The sequence below is a fragment of the Aquarana catesbeiana genome, linkage group LG02 (genome assembly GCF_042186555.1).
Source record: "Aquarana catesbeiana isolate 2022-GZ linkage group LG02, ASM4218655v1, whole genome shotgun sequence".
NCBI classification, from domain to species: Eukaryota; Metazoa; Chordata; class Amphibia; order Anura; family Ranidae; genus Aquarana; species Aquarana catesbeiana.
Window position 1 is genome coordinate 32,668,529 of NC_133325.1, and position 20,973 is coordinate 32,689,501.

Sequence of the window (20,973 nt, forward strand, 5' to 3'; positions counted from 1 at the left end):
ATTTGTGATGTCAGAGGGGATTGGGGGAAGGGGAGTAGGATTTGTGCTGGGAGGAGGAATTTGGGGGAGGAAATAGGATTTGTTCTGGGAGGGGGGATTGGGGGGTTCAAAGATTTGTGCTGGGAGGGATAAGCATGTCTTCTGCTGGATGCATCTAAATAAATATGTATTATGTCATCAGAGCAAGGGTGGCCAGACTCCTCAGTGACATTATAGGAAAGATTTACATAGCATGTATCCTATGATCATGTGGCACTTTTAGCTACTTACATTAAAATGTTTCCAGACATCATCTGTTACAAGGGTTGATGATGGGGAGGGGGGTTGGGGTTGTAATTTGGAAACCCAGATTGGAATAATTACTGTAGGTTGCATGCTGTGGCAAATTTTGGTATTTCAAAACTGTGCCTATGGGAGTGGCTTAAAAGTTGCGCCTACTCACAGAGTATGGAGTAACATATCCCACAGTTTTTTTGCATAACAAATATGCTTTAATTACTGTGCCACAAGCAAGAGTTTAAAAGACACATACAAACTACAGCGCAATTAATTTGTAAAAATGAAGCTCTCCCATTACATCCATCTTCTGTGCACAGCAGTGGTGGCTGGTGGTATATTTTTTGGGGGGGGTGGAAAACAATGCACATAGCCCCCCCCTCCCCATCGGTCAGTTACCATTCCCGTACTTACCTCATCTATCAGGCAGCGCTTCCTCCAGGTGATGGGTGGCGGCTTCCCCTGCGTCTCCTCCTCGGCATCACGACGACTTCCGCTGTGCGTCTCCTCCCTCCTCCTCCCTGTGCAGGCCAGTCAAGTTCCTCCACCCCAAACTCACTCATCCATGTCTTTATAGACCTTGCTGTGTGGGGTTACTTTTCCGGGGTTGGGCTTGGCCCCTTAGTTCCAGTGAAAGGAACGCTTAAAGCGTCAGCATACCAAGAAATTTTAAACAATTTCATGCTCCCAACTTTGTGGGAACAGTTTGGGGATGACACCTTCCTGTTCCAACATGACTGCACACCAGTGCACAAACAAGGTCCATAAAGACATGGATTGTCGTTTGGGATGGAGGAACTTGACTGGCCTGCAAAGAGTCCTGACCTCAACCCGATAGAACATCTTTGGGAGACTGCGAGCCAGGCCTTCTCGTCCACATCAGTGCCTGACCTCACAAATGCGCTTCTGGAAGAATGGTCATACATTCCCATAGACACACTCCTAAACCTTGTGGACAGCCTTCCCAGAAGAGTGAAAGCTGTTATAGCTGCAAAGGGTGGACCAACTCAATATTGAACCCTACGAACTAAGTTCATGTGCGTGTAAAGGCAGGCGTCCCAATACTTTTGAAAATATAGTGTATATTTTATGACTTTAGATACACTTAATATATTAATCTACATTGACCTAAGTTTTGCCGAGTGCTGTGAAAACACTAGACCATGAGTAATAAAAACCTTGCACAGTATTGAAGTCAATCAAAACATCACTAAAATATAACTTTAATTTTATTGACGACACTTCAGTTATTTTGTATCATAAACACCTTGCCAGAATTTCAGTTTATGTACATTTCGGATTATTTTTAATTTCAGAGCTTCGGTCCTTATACCGTAGACAATGGGGTTTACAATAACTGATGTGAGAAGTCCAGTGATAGAAAGGAAAACATGAACAGGGATAGAAATTGTCCCACCATTCAAGCGATATCTTAAAAAAACAAACAATGCGGCCGTCAAAAAAATGGAAAAAGTGATTATGTGTGTGGACAATGTATGCATGGCTTTCTGGCAAGCTGTTTTGGAGATCTTTAAACAGATCCATAATGTCCTCATGTAGCAATATATGATAATTAAAACTGTTCCAAAAATGATGAGGAGTGTTTCGACAAGTCCAAAAATATTATTAATCATGGCTGAGTTCCCACAAGCCAGCCTGACAAGGGACATGTTCTCACAGAAAATATTATTAATATTGACTCCACAGAATTTCAGGTTGGCCGTCAAAATCAATGGAACAACAACAAGGATGAAGACTGAAATCCAGATAAATGCTATGTATTGCAGAGCTTTTCCATTTGTCATTAGGGTGGCATATCTCAGTGGGTAGCATACAGCCAGGTATCGGTCATAGGCCATAGCAGTAAAAGTGAAAATTTCCACACCAGAAAAACTTTGCGCACAGAATACTTGTACTAGACATTCATAAAAGGATATGGTTGAGGATCCAGTCAACAAGCCAATTATAAACGGAGGTAAAATGACAGTATTTCCAAATACACCATTAATGATCAAGTTAAATATGAAGATATACATGGGCTCATGAAGAGTAGCCTCTATCCATACTACATACACAATCAGACAACATAAAAACATAGTAATCAAATAGAAGATAAAAGCTACAGTAGCATATAGAAATCGGAATCTCTCCATTTCTAAGAGTCCTAAAAACACAAAAGATGGGCTAAGTTCAGTTACATTTTCCATCTTATATCTGATCTGAGTTCTAGCAAAGTCAAGATTAATGAGCCTATTTCTCTACAAACGATTGTGTACCATGTTATTGAAGGTAGACCTACAGTACATGCTGTTGAAGTAGATCTGTAGAACATCTGTGATTGTAGGATACGTATAGCGTAAGTAGACTTTGTAGACTATTGTAGACTTTATGATGTTTATATAAGCAGTTTTTCAAGAAGTAACCCAAGGGGAATTTGATCTCCTAAGATTTTCAACATCAGGTTTAGCTGACTGGAAAGAATTCATATTAATTGTATTTTTTCTATTAATATTTACCTGGAGAAGAGATACACAACTGTATTATATGAAATGAATGCCAAACAGAATACTAAAATCTAACTAATAGCAGTAATAATAACAAATCAAAATATTATTATTATTATACAGGATTTATATGATGTCAACAGTTTGCGCAGTACAATATAACATTACAATATAAAGGGGGACAGTACAATTAAAACAACACAAAAGAAGAGCCCTGCTCATGGAGCTTGACTCTAAAGGGAGGGGAAGGTGCTACAAAAGATAATAGATGCAGGGGGTGATCTTATGGAGTTGACTCAAGTACAGTTTTTTAGGTGGAGGTGCGGTAGGCTTCCTGAATAAATGAGTTTTCAAGGATCGCCTAAAGTCGGAAAGGGTAGGAGCTGACCGAACATACTGGGGTAGGGAGTTCCAGAGGATGAGAGGGGTTCTGGAAAGTCCTGCAGGTGATAACAAGGAAGTTATAGAGCAAAATGTCTTGAGAGGAGCGGAGAAGACAATTTGGGTGATATCTGCAGATTAGGTTGGTAATGTAGCTGGGGGCGATGTTATGTATGGCCTTGTATGTTGTGGTTAGTATCTTGAATTTTATATGTCGGGCTAGTGGAAGCCAGTGAAAGGGATTAGCAGGGAGGGGCAGCAGTCACGTATCGGTTAGTATGGTGTATAAGTCTAGCAGCATTCATAATAGACTGAAGGTGGGATAGTGTCAGGGACATGGCCGTCACAGAACTGGCAATGTTGCCGAGAACCTACATGGACGCTCACAGAGGGTTCCAAGATGTACATGAGCATGCGCCGCACATCAGTGCCCTCTGGCGCGCATCGGCACACACGCACGAGCAATACTGCGCGTGTGCGATGGCGCAAGTGGCGTGACAGACGCTGGTGCCAATGGCCCTATTTAAGCCAACCTGTGACTACAGGACATTGCTGGATTATCTCCTCAGCTTCCCTGTGTACCTTGACCTTGCTTCCTGATTTGTGATTACCCGTTGTGACCCGGCTTGCCTTGACCTCGCTTTTTGATCTCCCGGTTTGACCCTTGGCCTGCTTCTGGACTCTGCTTCTGTTTCCTGATCACGCGGCTTGACCTTCGGCTTGTACCTGGACTCTGCTTGCTCCTGTCTTCCGTGTATGACCTTGGCCCACCCCTGTTTATGCTCTGGACTGACTTATCCGTGTATGACCTCTGGCCTGGCCCCTGGTTTCTCCATTTACCCCAACCCAGCATGTTCAGCTCTGCCTGCTTCAGTTATTCCTCAGTGGCCAAGCTCGTCTGACTGCAAACAAGCACCTGGCCAACCGTGCTTCTTTGGGCACCACGCTCCCTGTTCCCAACTTCAGGGGCACGCTGCACTTAGCCACAAGGGGAGCGCTCTTAGCATCTCGATCTCCATACCCACACCCATAGTCTGTGTAAAGGTAGGCCAGTGAGGAGGGAATTCCCAATAGAAAGAGAAAGAGGAGAGTAGGAGTTGGTGTTGTATGTGACACTGAAAGTATGAGATGTGTAAGAGGAGAACTAAGAAAGAGCAGAATCACAGAGGCCAAGGGAGTGGAGTTTGTTGAGGAAGAGCAGGTGGTCAACTGTGTCAAAGGCAGTGGAAAGGTCTATGAGTATGAGTAGGGAGTAATGGCTGTTGGTTTTAGCAGTTAGTAGGCCATTGGTGAGTCTTAGTAGGGTAGTTTCAGTGGAATGTTGTGAGCGGAAGCCAGATTGTAGGGGATCGAGAAGGTTGTTAGCAGGCAGCAACTCATACGGTTGTGGACAAGGCATTTAAGAAGCTTGGAGGTAAATAGGAGGTGGGGTCCAGTGAGGGTTTTTTAAGTATGGGGGTAACCAGTGCATGTTTGAGCAGGGAGGGAAAGGTGCTAGTGGAGAGGGAGAAGTTGAAGATGTGAGTTAGAGCATTTAGGATAGAGCAGGAAGGGGCTTGTAGTAATTGTGAGGGGATGAGGTCCATGGGACGGATGGTAAGGACAGCTTCAGAAACCAGCTTGTCAACTTACTCAGTGGTGACAGGATCTAAGAAGAAAAGTATTGAATGTGGTGTTGGACCTGGTATGTTGGTTTAACATTGACTGGAATGTTAAAGTCATCGAGGATGATAGCTGATACTTCAGAGGAGAGAAAGCAGAGCAGCCATGCAGGGAAGTCATCGAGAAAGTGTGACACTGGCCCAGGAGGCCGGTAAATAACTGAAATCCTCAAACAAACTGGAGAAAAAAAGACAAATACAGTGCACTTCAAAAGAGCAGAGGAACAGAGAGGGGTGTAGGAAAAACTTGGAAGGTGCTTTGTGGGGAAAGAAGTCCAACTCCACCTCCTTTTTGTCCACTGGATCTGGGTGTGTGAGTCCAGTGGAGGCCACTATGGTTGAGGACAGCTTGGAAGTCAGATCCCTGGAGCCAAGATTCAATATAAGCAAGTAGTTCGGGGGAATTGGAGAGGAAAAGGTCATTGACACAGTGGCATCGCTGGGAGGGGTGGGGGATGCGGTCCGCACCCAGGTGCCACCCGCTAGAGGGATGACACCATCCCAAGGGTGACGAAAGCCCTGGCTCCCTTTGGCAGTTTTCTTTTCCTTCAGCCAGAACATACCTCCAGCGCCGCGGCCGTGCCTAGCACGTGTTCTCCTCCTCCTCTTTGTCTCAATCTCTGCTGCTGCCCAAATGTGTCACGATCTATTCTCCACTTGGGTGGCATGGCTGCACACTGTCCTCTCCTCTCCAGCTGCCACCCAGGTGTTCCGTGTACCTGAGCCGCCCAAGCTGGTGCAGTAACGGCCTGGGATTGGGCGATGTCTTCCGCCGCCCGAGGGGAGGTGTTGTGGGAGTGTGGGGGGGACTTGCTGATGAGGTTGTTTTTTGCTGCTGGACACAGCTATATTATATGTAGGGGGGTGGTTTGTCCTGAGGGGGTTCTGTACTAATGAAGGGGGGTGGTTTGTCCTAAGGGGGGGCTGTACTATTGAAGGAGGGGGGTGGTTTGTCCTGGGGGGGTCTGTATTGATGGAGGGGAGTCTGTACTGAGGAGGGGAGGTCTATACTGAGGGGGAGGTCTATATTAAGGGGGGCTCTATACTGAGGAAAAGGGGTCTGTACTGAGGAGGCAGTCTATACTGACGGAGGGTGGGGTCTGTACTGAGGGGGTCTATACTGAGGGGGAGGTCTATGCTGAGGGAGGTCTGTACTGATGGACGGGGGTTTGTCCTAAGTGAGGGTCTGTACTAATGGAGGAGGGGGTGGTTTGTCCTGAGGGGGGTGTCTATACTGATGGAGGGGGGTGGTTTGTCCTGAGGGGGGTCTGTACTGAGGAGGGGGAGGTCTATACTGAGGGAGGGGGTCTATACTGAGGGGGAGGTTTATGCTGAGGAAGGTCTGTACTGATGGAGGGGGGAGGTTTGTCCTAAGTGGGGGTCTGTCTAATGGAGTGGGTGGTTTGTACTGAGGGGGGCTGTACTATTGGAGGAGAGGTGGTTTGTCCTGAGGGAGGGAGTCTGTCCTGAGGGGGGTCTGTACTGAGGAGGGGGAGGTCTATACTGAGGGAGGAGGTTCTTTACTGAGGGGAGTCTATACTGATGGAGGAAGGTCTATACTAATGGAGGGGGGTCTGTACTGAGGGGGGTCTATACTGATGTAGGGGGGTGGTTTGTCCTGAGTGGGGGTCTGTACTAATGGAGTGGGGTGGGTTGTCCTGAGAGGGGTCTATACTGATGGAGAGGGGTGGTGTGTCCTGAGGGGGGGGCTGTCCTGAGGGGGGTCTGTACTGAGGGGAAGGTCTATACTGAGGGGGAGATATATACTGATATAGGGGGGTCTGTACTGAGGGGGGATCCTGTACTGATAGAGGGGGGTCTGTACTAAGGGGGGTCTATACTGATGGAGGGGGGTCTGTACTGAGGGATGTCTATAATGAGGGAGGGGGTCTATACTGCTGGAGGGGGGTCTATACTAATGGAGGGGGTGTATACTTAGTGGGGGGTCTGCACTGACGGAGGGGGGGTCTATACTTAGTGGAGGGGGTCTGTAGTGAGGGAGGACTATAATTGGTGGAGGGGGTCTATACTTAGTGGAGGGGGTCTATACTGAGGGGTGACTATAGTTGGTGGAAGGGGGTGACACCATATTTTACCGCACCGAGGGACACCAACCCTAGTGATGTCACTGCATTGACAAGCAAGTTTGTTAGAAACTGAGTTGCCAATTGAGAGGGCACATCATGACTGGATCTAAGGGGGGTGCTCCCCCAAAGCCAAGCGCCCCCCCTCCCCCCACCACCACGAACGCTCTGCATACAGCTGTATCTCCTTGCAGCTTTGTAAATGTACTGGTAAGTGTATTGCCCATCTGCATCAACAATAGGATCAGCAGAGGGCCCAGCAGGGCAGGGGAGGCTGCCTTTACCACTGCTGACCCCTGTCCTCTGCACTGCCAACCCCTGTCTTCCTTCCTGCTGACCTCTATACACTGCCCTCTGCCTTGCTGACCCCCTTTCATGTGCCCTACTGTCCCTGTCTTATGCCCTGACAACCCCTGTTCTACGCCCTGCTCACCCCTGTCATTTGCTCTGTTGACTCCTATTCTCTGCCCTACCGACCCCTGTACACTGCCCTACTGACTTTTGAACACCCCCCTGATGACACTATACTCTGCCCTGCTGACCCCCTGTCAATACCACCCCCATTATGGACATCAGCTCCACTATGCTCCATTGTATACTCAGAGCTGAAGAAAGTATTTAATAAGTTTGCCTTCTCTTGGACCCCAGTCACCCACTCTAGATTATTTTGTAAAGGGCCTACATGCTCAAACCTGACCTTTTTACTATTAATATATTTGAAGAATTTTTGGGGGTTTGTCCTACTATCATTTGCAATCTGCCGCTCGTTTGAAATTTTTGCATTCTTGATTTCCTTTTTACATATTCTGTTATATTCTTTGTAGCATTTAAACGATGATAGTGTTCCTTCATTTTTATATTTTTTAAAAGTTATTTTCTTATTATTTATAGCTATTTTAACTTTGAGCCACATAGGTTTTATTTTTAGCCATTTGCATAGTCTTTTTGAAGAATTCCCAGTTCTGTTCTGTGTCCATTGATGCCAATATTCCCTCCCAGTCTAATGCCCCGTACACACGATCTGACTTTCCGGCAGGAAATGTTGGATGTGAGCTTGTTGGTGGAAAGTCCGACCGTGTGTATGCTCCATCGGACAATTGTTATCGGACTTTCCACCAACAAATGTTGTCTAGCATGTTCTCAAATTTTCCGCCAACAAATATGTGTTGTCGGACTTTCCGATCGTGTGTACACAAGTCCGTCAGACAAAAGTCCAAAGTACAAACACGCATGCTGGGAAGCAGAAGCGGTCGGTCTTGTAAACTAGCATTTGTAATGGAGAATTAACATTCGTGACGTGGCAAATTATGAAAAGCAGCGCACAATTCTCCTCTTCTTTAATGGGATAATAATGAAGCTGCTTTGCTGGTGATACTGATGGAGCTATTACAAAGGAATTTTCAAAGGCTTTTTTTTTCTGGGCAAGTTACCACAACACCATTACCCCCTAGTTTTTAAGAAAAAAAGATACAACTATGTTGGTGTCCCTTGTCAATTTTACATTGCATTTTTTAAAATGTAACTGCCTACTCCCAAACTGTCATTTGAAGTAAAACACATAGCCAAGTATTATTCTACATATTTTTTTTATTGTGCATTAAAAAAAGAAAACAAATAAAATTAGACATGCTATCTGCCAATAGAACTTAACCAAAAAGTGCATTCTATGCATCCAAAAATATAGAAAATATACCAAAATAAATCATTATTCAACCAAAAAAATAATGTCAAAGCAATAACTCCAAGGCCAATAATAAATAACACGTTATCTCCTCCGATTCCGCAACATGTCTGGTTGACGAATGTCCATTCAGAAACAAACTGAAAAGCACGAAATGAAAAGCGCAAACTGAAAAGCGCTAAATGAAAAGCACAAAAAGAAAAGCGCAAATCAACTTCTACTAACACGAAATTAGCAGAAGGAGCCCAAAGGGTGGCGCTAAAGAGCTGAAAACCACGTAGTACGTCTCGTATGTCACTACGTTCGTAATTGTTGCCCAATATTTGTGTGACCGTGTGTATGCAAGACAAGTTTGAGCCAACATCCTTCGGACAAAAGTCCACGGTTTTGTTGGTCAAAAATCCGATCGTGTGTACGGGGCATAAGTCTTGGAGAGCAGCCCTCATGCTTGGAAAATTTGCTCTCTTAAAGTTAAATGTTTTTATCTTACCCGTATTTGTTTGTTGCTTACAGCTAACATTAGATGAAATCATGCTATGGTCACTGCAACCCAGATGTTCTTTTATAAGAATATTGGTAATAAGCTCTGCATGTTTTGAGATTACCAGATCCAGCAGAGCATCATTCCTAGTCAGGGCCTCAATAAACTGGACCATAAAATTGTCTTATAATAGGTTTATAAATTATTGCCCTTTAACTCTCCCAGCAGTGCCAATATTCCATTCAATTTTTGGGTAGTTAAAATCCCCCATAACTATGACTGTCTAAGCTATTGGAGCCCATTCCATCTGTGCAAGGATCTGAGTCTCTACCTCCTCATTAACACTGGGAGGTCTATAACAAACTCCAATGACAGCCTTTGTAGTATGCACGCCCATGTACAGTTCCACCCATTATGCTTCAGACTCATCACACTCTCCATCAACTAGGTCCTCTTTCACACTCGCTTTGAGATCAGATCTCACATAGAGACAGACACCACCACCCCTCCATTTTACCCTGTCTCTCCGAAAGAGAGCATAGCCAGGAATGTTAATAGCCCAATCATGAGAAGAATAAAGCCAAGATTCAGCAATACCAATTAGATCATAGTTCTCCTTGTGCACCAGAACTTCCAACTCACCTATTTTGCTTGGCAGCAGGGGCGTAACTAGAAATAGCAGGGCCCCATAGCAAAATGTTGTATGGGGCCCCCCTGCAAACAGCCCCCCCACAGCTGCCCTAGTGTCAATGCAGCGTGACCTGTGCCACATACAGCGTGACCTGTGCCCAATGCAGCGTGACCTGTGCCCCATACAGCGTGACCTGTGCCCCATACAGCGTGACCTGTGCCCAATACAGCCTGGTCTGCCTGTGCCCCATACAGCCCCACCTATGCAGAGGAAGAGGCAAGCCACCCGGATCAGCAGAGAGCGGGATTGCCCGCTGTAATAGCTTTCCTTTGAATTTCCTGTCTTCCCGGGGCTCATTGTCACATAGCCCCACCTCTTGGCCCAAAGCCTTTGATGACGTCACATGTCCCGCATTGGATCGGCATTCTGTCTATCAAAGGCACTGGGCCAAAAGGTGGAGCTATGTGACGTGAGGCCCGGAAACACAGGAAGTTCTATTGAAAGCTCTTACATCGGGCAATTCAGCTCTCTGCTGATACGGACAGCTCGCCTCTTCCTTTCCTCTCTCTTCCCCTGGCTGGGAGACTGTGCCGGTGGGGCTCTTATCCTAACTGGGCCCCACTCGGCTGCGGGCCCCATAGCGCCCTCATGGGTCGCTATGGTGGTAGTTACGCCCCTGCTTGGCAGACTTCTGGCATTGGTGAACAAACACTTTAATACATTGTCACATTTTGCAAACGTATGTTACGTATTTTTTATTTTAGTACTAAAAGTACCATTTCCAATGGTTGTTTGTAACTTTGGAACCTTCATATCATCTGCTATAGCCATCCCCCCATCTTTCCCCATTCCAACCTCCAATAGGAGCTGACTCCTGTCTGATCTGTTTGCCACATTATAATCTAATTCACCCTAATGAAAAACAAAAGTAAACAAAAACAACACCATGGCACTGGTAGTAAGGCCTAGTACATACAGTACCTCCCAACTGTCCCGGATATGCTGGGACAGCCTAAAGATTTCAAGTAAATCCCAGAGGTCCAGAACTGGGCTCTAATAAAGCACCTCACAGGGGCATGCTCTCACTGTGCACACAGGGCACCTAACCCTCCTCTCCTGCAGGGTGCCTGGGTATACCAGAGTGTGCCCCTGGGCAGCCTCAGTGCTGCATCATGAATTGGAATTGTGATTCCGGAGATCCCACTGGATGGCAAACTTCAGAGCACAGGGAGAAACTGGTCGCTGCCCACCTGCTGCTGATTGGAGAAGAAGGGGACTGGAGGCGGAGACTGCCCATTCAACCCTGGGAGCAGAACATAACTCTGGGCCCCACCTACCTGCTGCTGATTGGAGAAGGGGAAACTGGAGGGGGATCACCCATTTAAACTCAGAACAAAACCCCAGCCTGTTCTCCAAGCAGAGGAAGTGTGTAAGAATGTGAGTGTGTCTGTCTGTGTGAATGTGTATGAGTGTCTGTATGCGCGTCTAACTTTATGGCCTTGTTCACAAGTGTGATGAGGCCTGTATAGCGTGAAGGGGCCATTTTCTGCAGCTCCTTTAACTTCCAGGTTCTGCATGCAGGCAGCTAATTGAAGTCTATTGAGAAACGCAGCTGTGCAGACACAGCCACTTGTCCTAAAGTGACTGGCATGTGGGTGAGCAGTTCCAAACACACACTGTCTGCGTTTGGAGCTGCTTACACACTGCTTGTAACTTGGAAACCCAGATTGGAATAATTACTGTAGGTTGCATGCTGTGGCAAATTGTTGGTATTTCAAAACTGTGCCTATGGGAGGGGCTTAAAAGTAGCGCCTACTCACAGAGTATGGAGTAACATATGCCACAGTTTTTTTGAATAACAAATATGCTTTAATTACTGTGCCACAAGCAAGAGTCTAAAAGACACATACAAACTTCAGCACAATAAATTTGTAAAAAATTAAGCTCTCCCATTACATCCATCCTCTGTGCACAGCAGTGGCGGCTGGTGATATATTTTTTTTTTGGGGGGGGGCGGAAAACAATGCAAGCAGCCCCCCTCCCCGTCGGTCAGTTACCAGTCCTGCACTTACCTCATCTTTTAGGCAGCGCTTCCTCCGCGTGATGGGTGGCGGCTTCCCCTGCGTCTCCTCCTCAGCATCACGACGACTTCCACCGTGTGTCTCCTCCCTCCTCCTCCCTGTGCAGGCCAGTCAAGTTCCTCCACCCCATGTCTTTATGGACCTTGCTTTGTGCACTGGTCCAATCATTTGGTGGAGGGGGGATTATGGTGTGGGGTTGTTTTTCAGGGGTTGGGCTTGGCCCCTTAGTTCCAGTGAAGGGAACTCTTAAAGTGTCAGCATACCAAGAAATTTTGGACAATTTCATGCTCCCAACTTTGTGGGAACAGTTTGGGAATGGGCCCCTTCCTGTTCCAACATGACTGCACACCAGTGCACAAACAAGGTCCATAAAGACATGGATGAGCGAGTTTGGGGTGGAGGAACTTGATTGACCTGCAAAAAGTCCTGACCTCAACCCGATAGAACACCTTTGGGATGAATTAGAGTGGAGACTGCGAGCCAGGCCTTCTCGTCCACATCAGCACCTGACCTCGCAAATGCGCTTCTGGAAGAATGGTCAAACATTCCCTTAGACACACTCCTAAACCTTATGGACAGCCTTCCCAGAAGAGCTGCAAAGGGTGGGCCAACTCGATATTGAACCCTACGGACTAAGTTCATGCGTGTGTAAAGGCAGGCGTCCCAGTACTTTTGGTAATATAGTGTATATTTTATGACTTTAGATACACTTAATATATTAATCCACATTGACCTAAGTTTTGCCGAGTGCTGTGAAAACACTAGACCATGACTAATAAAAACCCTGCACAGTATTGAAGTCAATCAAAACATCACTAAAATATAACTTTAATTTCATTGAAGACACTTCAGTTATTTTGTATCATAAACACCTTGCCAGAATTTCAGTTTATGTACATTTCGGATTATTTTTAATTTCAGAGCTTCGGTCCTTATACCGTAGACAATGGGGTTTACAATAACTGACGTGAGAAGTCCAGTGATAGAAAGGAAAACATGAACAGGGATAGAAATTGTCCCACCATTCAAGCGATATCTTAAGAAAACAAACAATGCGGCCGTCAAAAAAATGGAAAAAGTGATTATGTGTGTGGACAATGTATGCATGGCTTTCTGGCAAGCTGCTTTGGAGATCTTTAAACAGATCCATAATGTTCTCATGTAGCAATATATGATAATTAAAATTGTTCCAAAAATGACGAGGAGTGTTTCGACAAGTCCAAAAATATTATTAACCATGGCTGAGTTCCCACAAGCCAGCCTGACAAGGGACATGTTCTCACAGAAAATATTATTAATATTGACCCCACAGAATTTCAGGTTGGCCGTCATAATCAATGGAACAACAACAAGGATGAAGACTGAAATCCAGATACATACTAGGTATTTCAGAGCTATTCCATTTGTCATTAGGGTGGCATATCTCAGTGGGTAGCCTACAGCCAGGTATCGGTCATAGGCCATAGCAGTAAAAGTGAAGATTTCCACAGTCGAAAAACTTTGCACACAGAATACTTGTACTAGACATTCATAAAAGGATATCGTTGAAGACCCAGTCAACAAGCCAATTATAAACTGAGGGAAAATTACTGTATTACCAAATACACCATTAATGATCAAGTTAAATATGAAGATATACATGGGCTCATGAAGAGTAGCCTCTATCCATATTACATACACAATCAGACAACATAAAAACATAGTAATCAAATAGAAGATAAAAGCTACAGTAGCATATAGAAATCGGAATCTCTCCATTTCTAAGAGTCCTAGAAACACAAAAGATGGGCTAAGTTCAGTTACATTTTCCATCTTAAATCTGATCTGAGTTCCAGCAAAGTCAAGATTAATGAGCCTATTTCTCTACAAACGATTGTGTACCATGTTTTTGAAGGTAGACCTACAGTACATGCTGTTGGAGTAGATCTGTAGAACATCTGTGATTGTAGGATACGTATAGCGTGAGTAGACTTTGATGTTTATATAAGCAGTTTTTCAAGAAGTAACCCAAGGGGAATTTGATCTCCTAAGATTTTCAACATCAGGTTTAGCTGACTGGAAATAAATCATATTAATTGTATTTTTTCTATTAATATTTACCTGGAGAAGAGACACACAACTGTATTATATGAAATTAATGCCAAACAGATACTAAAATCTAACTAATAGTAGTAATAATAACAAATCAAAATATTATTATTATACAGGATTTATATGGTGTCAACAGTTTGCACAGTACAATATAACGTTACAATATAAAGGGGGACAGTACAATTAAATTACAGTTCAATACAGAAGGAGAGCCCTGCTCATGGAGCTTACACTCTACAGGGAGGGGAAGGTGGTACAAAAGATAATAGATGCAGGGGGTGATCTGATGGAGTTGACTCAAGTACAGTTTTTTTAGGTGGAGGTGGGGCAGGCTTCCTTGAATAAATGGGTTTTCAAGGATCACCTAAAGTCGGAAAGGATAGGAGCTGACCAAACATACCGGGGGAGGGAGTTCCAGAGGATGAGAGGGGTTCTGGAAAAGTCCTGCAGGCGAGAACAAGGAAGTTAGAGAGCAAACTGTCTTGGGAGGAGCGGAGAAGACAATTTGGGTGATATCTGCAGATGAGGTTGGTGATGTAGCTGGGGAGATGTTATGGATGGCCTTGTATGTTGTGGATAATATCTTGAATTTTATATGTTGGGCTAGTGGAAGCCAGTGAAAGGGATTAGCAGGGAGGGGCAGCAGTCACGTATAGGTTAGTATGGTGTATAAGTCTAGCAGCATTCATAATAGACTGAAGGAGGGATAATCTGTGTAAAGGTAGGCCAGTGAGGAGGGAGTTCCCAATAGAAAGAGGAAGAGGAGAGTAGGAGATGGTGTTGCATGTGACACTGAACGTACGAGATGTGTAAAAGGAGAACTAGGAAAGAGCAGAATTATGGAGGCCAAGGGAGTGAAGTTTATTGAGGAAGAGCAGGTGGTCACCTGTGTCAAAGGCAGTGGAAAGGTCTAAGAGTATGAGTAGGGGGTAATGGCTGTTGGTTTTAGCAGTTAGTAGGCCATTAGTGAGTCTTAGTAGGGCAGTTTCAGTGGAAAGTTGTGAGCGGAATCCAGACTGTATGGGATCGAGAAGCTTGTTAGCATGTAGAAACTCATAAAGTTGTGGACAAGGCATTCAAGAAGCTTGGAGGCAAATAGGAGCAGGTAGATGGGTCTTAAGTTATTTAAACAGGTGGAGTCCAGTGAGGGTTTTTTAAGTATGGGGGGTAATCAATGCATGTTTGAGCGGGGAGGGAAAGGTGCTAGTGGAGAGAGAGAGGTTGAAGATGTGAGTTAGAGCATTTAGGATAGAGCAGGAAGGGACTTGTAGTAATTGTGAGGGGATGAGGTCCAGGGGACAGACGGTAAGGACAGCTTCAGAAACAAGCATGTCAACTTACTCAGTGGTGATAGGATCGAAGAAGGGAAGTATTGAATGTGATGTTGGACCTGGTATGTTGGTTTAACATTGACTGGAATGTTAAAGTCACTGAGGATGATAGCTGGTACTTCAGAGGAGAGAAAGCAGGGTAGCCATGCAGAGAATTCATTGAGAAAGTGTGACACTGGCCCAGGAGGCCGGTAAATAACTGTAATCCTCAGACAAACTGGAGAAAAAAAGACAAATACAGTGCACTTCAAAAGAGCAGAGGAACAGAGAGGGAGGTGTAGGAAAAACTTGGAAGGTGCTTTGTGGGGAAAGAAGTCCAACTCCGCCTACTTTTTGTCCAGTGGATTTAGGTGTGTGAGTCCAGTGGAGGCCACTATGGTTGAGGGTAGCTTGGAAGTCAGATCCCTGGAGCCAGGATTCAGTAATAGCAAGTAGATTGGGGGAATTGGAGAGGAAAAGGTCATTGACACAGTGAGGTCGCTGGGGGGGTGGGGTGGGGGGTGCGTTCCGGACCCGTGTGTCACCTGCTAGAGGAGTGACACCATTCCAAAGGTGATGAAAGCCCTGGCTCCCTTTTGGCAGTTTTTTTTTACCTTCAGCCAGAACACACCTCTAGCGCCGCAGCCATGCCTGGCATGTGTTCTCCACCTCCTCTATATTTCTAACTCCTGCACTGCTGCCCAAGTGTATCACAATCTATTCTCCACATGGGCGGCGTGGTTGCACACTGTGCTCTCCTCTCCAACTGCCACCCAAGTGTACCTTAGCCACCCAAGCTGGTGCAGTCACAGGCTGGGATTGGGGGGATGTCCTCCGCCGCCCGAGGTGAGGTGTTGTGGGGGGGGAGCTTGCTGATGAGGTTGGTTTTTGCTGCTGGACACTGCTATATTATATGTAGGGGGGTGGTTCGTCCTGAGGGGGGTCTGTACTAATGGAGGGGGGTGTTTTGTCCTGAGGGGGGTCTGTACTGATGAAGGGGAGTCTGTACTGAGGAGGGGGAGGTCTATACTGAGGGAGAGGTCTATACTAAGAGGGAGGTCTATACTGAGGGAGGGGGTCTGTACTGAGGGGGCGGTCTATACTGATGGAGGGGGGGATCTGTACTGAGGGGGGTCTATACTATGGGGGAGGTCTATGCTGAGGGAGGTCTGTACTGATGGAGGGGGGTTTGTCCTAAGTGGGGGTCTGTACTAATGGAGGGGGGTTGTTTGTCCTGAGGGGGGTCTGTACTATTGGAGGAGGGGGGTGGTTTGTCCTGAGGGGGGGTGTCTATACTGATGGAGGGGGTGGTTTGTCCTGAGGGGGGGTCTGTCCTGAGGGGGGTCTATACTGATGGAGGGGGGGTCTTTACTGAGGGGGAGGTCTATGCTGAGGGAGGTATGTACTGATGGAGGGGGGTGGTTTGTCCTAAGTGGGGGTCTGTGCTAATGGAGGAGGTGGTTTGTCCTAAAGGGGGGTCTGTTCTATTGGAGGAGGGGGGTGGTTTGTACTGAGGGGGGTCTGTACCGCGGAGGGGGTCTGTACTATTGGAGGAGGGGGGTGGTTTGTCCTGGGGCGGGTCTGTCCTGAGGGGGGTCTGTACTGAGGAGGGGGAGGTCTATACTGAGGGAGGAGGTTCTGTACTGAGGGCGATCTATACTGATGTAGGGGGGTGGTTTGTCCTGAGTGTGGGTTTGTACTAATGGAGTGGGATGGTTTGTCCTGAGGGGGATCTATAGTGATGTATATAATGGTGAACCACAAAAAGAATTTAAATTCTCAATGAAGCGTTGCCAGCATCCCAAAATCTATTGTGAAAAAGGGCCCTAAAAAGGGACACTAGGTACAAAGGGACTTTTAGGGCGAACTTTGAAAGCGAATAATTTTTTATAAAAACATTATTTATTTGAAGAAATGCTTAAAAACGCATAGATAAAAATAGTAATCTATACAGAACATTTGTGCGAAAATAAACAATTTATACATATTATACTCTTAACACATTCAAAGATGAATACAAGTTCCTCTGTAAGCCTAACATGTTTCAGGACGATGTCCCTTCTTCAGAGGCGTTTTTAAGGAGAGAAAATGAATGTATTCTGTATTAAATTGTCCACAATTTCTGCCTGTTAAAAACAACAATGTCCTGGCTATTCGGGAACCACTAATCAGTTTTAAAGACTTTTCTGTGGCCGCGTTCTGGTGGTCGTCCTACTTTGGAGCCTTTGTGTGGGCTGTTTTGAGCCCGAACGCAGTCTATACTCTTTTTGGTGGACAACTGATGGCAGAAGTTCATCAGACTTTTTAAAGATATCATTCACTGAACCTGAACCTGAAGGTAAAGGTGATGGACTGTCCAAACATGTCTCCAGACCTAAACCCTATTGAGCATCTGTGGGGCATCCTCAAACAGAAGGCGGAGGAGCGCAAGGTCTCTGACATCCACCAGCTCCGTGATGTCGTCATGGAGGAGTGGAAGAGGACTCCAGTGGCAACCTGTGAAGCTCTGGTGAACTCCATGCCCAATAGGGTTAAGGCAGGGCTGGAAAATAATGGTGGCCACACAAAATATTGATACTTTGGGCCCAATTGGGACATTTTCACTTAGGGGTGTACTCACTTTTGTTGCCAGCGGTTTAGACATCAATGCCTGTGTGTTGAGTTATTTTGAGGGGACTGCAAATTTACAGTTATACAAGCTGTACACCCACTTCTTTACATTGTAGCAAAGTGTCATTTCTTCAGTGTTGTTATATGAAAAGATATAAAATATTTATAAAAAATTGAGGGGTGTACACACTTTTGTGAGAAACTGTATATATATTCACAGTACTGTTTCCTGCCTGGTGTATGTCGCCCAGGATTTTCAACTAGCCAGGTTGAGGGCTCCAGGATGATTGTTTAATTTGGAGTAATCTGTTTTGTCAGTTTCCTCTGTGGTTGGCAAAGTCCAGTTGGGGACCTTGAGCCTGGAGATTCTGTAGCCATCTGGGTGGGAGAAAATCCCCAATCCTGGGACCAGGTTTTGGGAATAGCTAGGAGGTTGATTGTGCAGGTGGGTTCTGGGCTCCACCCTTCCAAGGAGTCCAGGTGTGCAAGGGAGAAGCCAGAGGGCTTCATGGTGCAGTGTGACAGAGTAGATAGAGAGTCCAAGGCTCTGAGCTGGAGCAACGAGGAAGCTGTGAAAGAAAGAGTGCCAGCAGAGGTACAGAGTGTGCATGGAACAGGTACACTGTTACATGGTCAAGAGGACTGAGGCCCAAAGCCTGAGCAGCGGTTTTTGTTAACATTGTTGCTGCAAATTGAAACCCCTGTATGGGAGTCCTGGATGGACTGTTTATTTTTGTTTAGTAAAAGTGGGCCATCATCCCCTAAAATGGCAGAAGTGGCATGGACATTTCTCAATTGAATTTAGGTTTGGACTTTGACTGGGCCATTCTAACACATGAATATGCTTTGAAGTCATTCCATTGTAGCTCTGGCTGTATATTTAGGGTTGTTGTCCTGCTGGAAGGTGAACCTACGCCCCAGTCTCAAGTCTTTTGCAGACTCAAGCAGGTTTTCTTCTAAGGATGCCCTGTATTTGGCTCCATCCATCTTCCTGTCAACTCTGACCAGCTTCCCTGTCCCTGCTGAAGAAAAGCATCCCCACAACATGATGCTGCCACCACCATGTTTCACGGTGGGGATGGTGTCTTCAGGGTGATGCGCAGTGTTAGTTTTCCACCACACATAGTTTTTTACTTTTAGGCCAAAAAGTTAAATTTTGGTCTCATCTGACCAGAGCACCTTCTTCCACATATTTGCTGTGTCCCCCCACATGGCTTCTAACAAACTGCAAACGGGACTATTTATGACTTTCTTTCAACAATGGCTTTCTTCTTGCCACTCTTCCATAAAGGCCAGATTTCTGGAGTGCATGAACAATAGTTGTCCTGTGGACAGTTTCTTCCACCTGAGCTGTGAATTTCTGCATCTCCCTCAGAGTTACCATGGAACTCTTGGCTGCTTTTCTGATTAAGGCTCTCCTTGCCTGTCTATTTAGGTGGATGGTACCATGTCTTGGTAGGTTTGCAGTTGTGCCATACTCTTTCTATTTTCGGATGATGGATTGAACAGTGCTCCATGAGATGTTCAAAGCTTGGGATATTTTTTTAGAACCTTACCCTGCTTTAAACATCTCCACAACTTTATCTCTGACCTGTCTGGTGTGTTCCTTGGTCTTCATGATGCTCTTTGTTCACTAAGGTTCTCTAACAAACCTGTGAGAGCTTCAGAGAACAGAGATTAAATTACACACAGGTGGACTCTATTTACTAATTAGGTGACTTCTGAAGGCAATTGATTCCACTAGATTTTAGTCATGGGTATCAGAGTAAAGGGGCTGAATACAAATGCGCGCCACACCTTTCTGATATTTATTTGTAAAAAATGTTGAAAACCATTTATCATTTTCCTTCCACTTCACAATTATGTGCCACTTTTTGTTGGTCTATCACATAAAATCCCAATAAAATACATTTACATTTTTGGTTGTAACCTGACAAAATGTGGAAAATTGTAAGGGTTATGAATACTTTTTCAAGGCGCTGTAGATAGATAGATAGATAGATAGATAGATAGATAGATAGATAGATAGATAGATAGATAGATAGATAGATAGATAGATAGATAGATAGATAGATAGATAGAAACATGGGGCAGACTTGTTGGCTCCCATGGTCTTTTTCCTTTTTTCACTCATCTTTGTTTTTATGTCTATTGCATGGGATTCAAGCTGTATACTCCAAAAAGCATGTGGAAACATTGTTGGAAATGTGACTTTTAGAAGAGTTTCATGTCCAGACGAAAGGCATATTGTCAGAAACCATGAACCAGACCGAGACAGAAGTACAGTAAAATCATACTTGTTTATTAATAAAAATAAAAAAGTAAAAAGAGTAATGCCCCGTACACACGGTCGGACTTTGTTCGGACATTCCGACAACAAAATCCTAGGATTTTTTCCGACGGATGTTGGCTCAAACTTGTTTTGCTTACACACGGTCGCACAAAGTTGTCGGAATTTCCGATCGACAACCACGCGGTGACGTACACCACGTACGACGAGACTAGAAAAGGCCGGTTTAGAACCAAGCGCGGCACCCTTTGGGCTCCTTTTGCTAATCTCGTGTTAGTAAAAGTTTGGTGAGAGACGATTCGTGCTTTTTCAGACTCGTGGCTTTCAGATCGTTTTCTGCTGTTCAGTTTGTGCTTGTGGGTTTGTATCTGCTCTTCAGTGCGTGCAGTCAGTTCGTATCAGAGTTTTCTGTGTGATCTTGCCCGCTCGTTGCTGTTTTTCAGGTCGCTCTTCACAGGCCTTGCTGTTCTTTAGTGCGTTCTGTTACTTCGTTCTGAGCAGCCGACCGTTTTCTAGCCATGTTTCGTATGCGTACTCCTCGTACAGTTCGTGCTGTGCGGGGGCTTGGTGTTGGGGTCCTGACCTTGACACAAGTCCAGTCCATGAACAGGGTGGGGAGGAGTTCATGGACCAAGAATTGGTTGCTTCAGCGTCACCAGTTCTCTCATATGCTTTTGCTCCGTGAGATCCGTGAGAATAATCCTGATGATTTCAGGAGCTTTCTCAGGATGACGGACCCCGTATTTCACCGTTTGTTGGCTTCGCTGACCCCTTATATTAGCAGGCAGGATACCTGCATGAGGCAAGCCATCACTCCGGAGCAGAGGTTGGTCGCTACCTTGCGGTATTTGGCCACAGGGAGAAGCCTGCAGGACCTCAAGTTCTCGACAGG

General features: G+C 45.5%; 2 protein-coding genes across 2 annotated transcripts; both read right to left on the bottom strand.

The window, feature by feature from the left end:
• Positions 1-1,523: 1,523 nt before the first annotated feature.
• On the bottom strand, positions 1,524-2,372 carry LOC141126477 (olfactory receptor 10A3-like). The gene has a single exon (XM_073612418.1). The coding sequence runs from the start codon at positions 2,370-2,372 to the stop codon at positions 1,524-1,526; it is 849 nt and encodes a 282-aa protein (XP_073468519.1).
• A 10,260-nt stretch (positions 2,373-12,632) lies between these two features.
• On the bottom strand, positions 12,633-13,481 carry LOC141126478 (olfactory receptor 6E1-like). Its single transcript, XM_073612419.1, has one exon. The coding sequence runs from the start codon at positions 13,479-13,481 to the stop codon at positions 12,633-12,635; it is 849 nt and encodes a 282-aa protein (XP_073468520.1).
• Between the last annotated feature and the right edge of the window lie 7,492 nt (positions 13,482-20,973).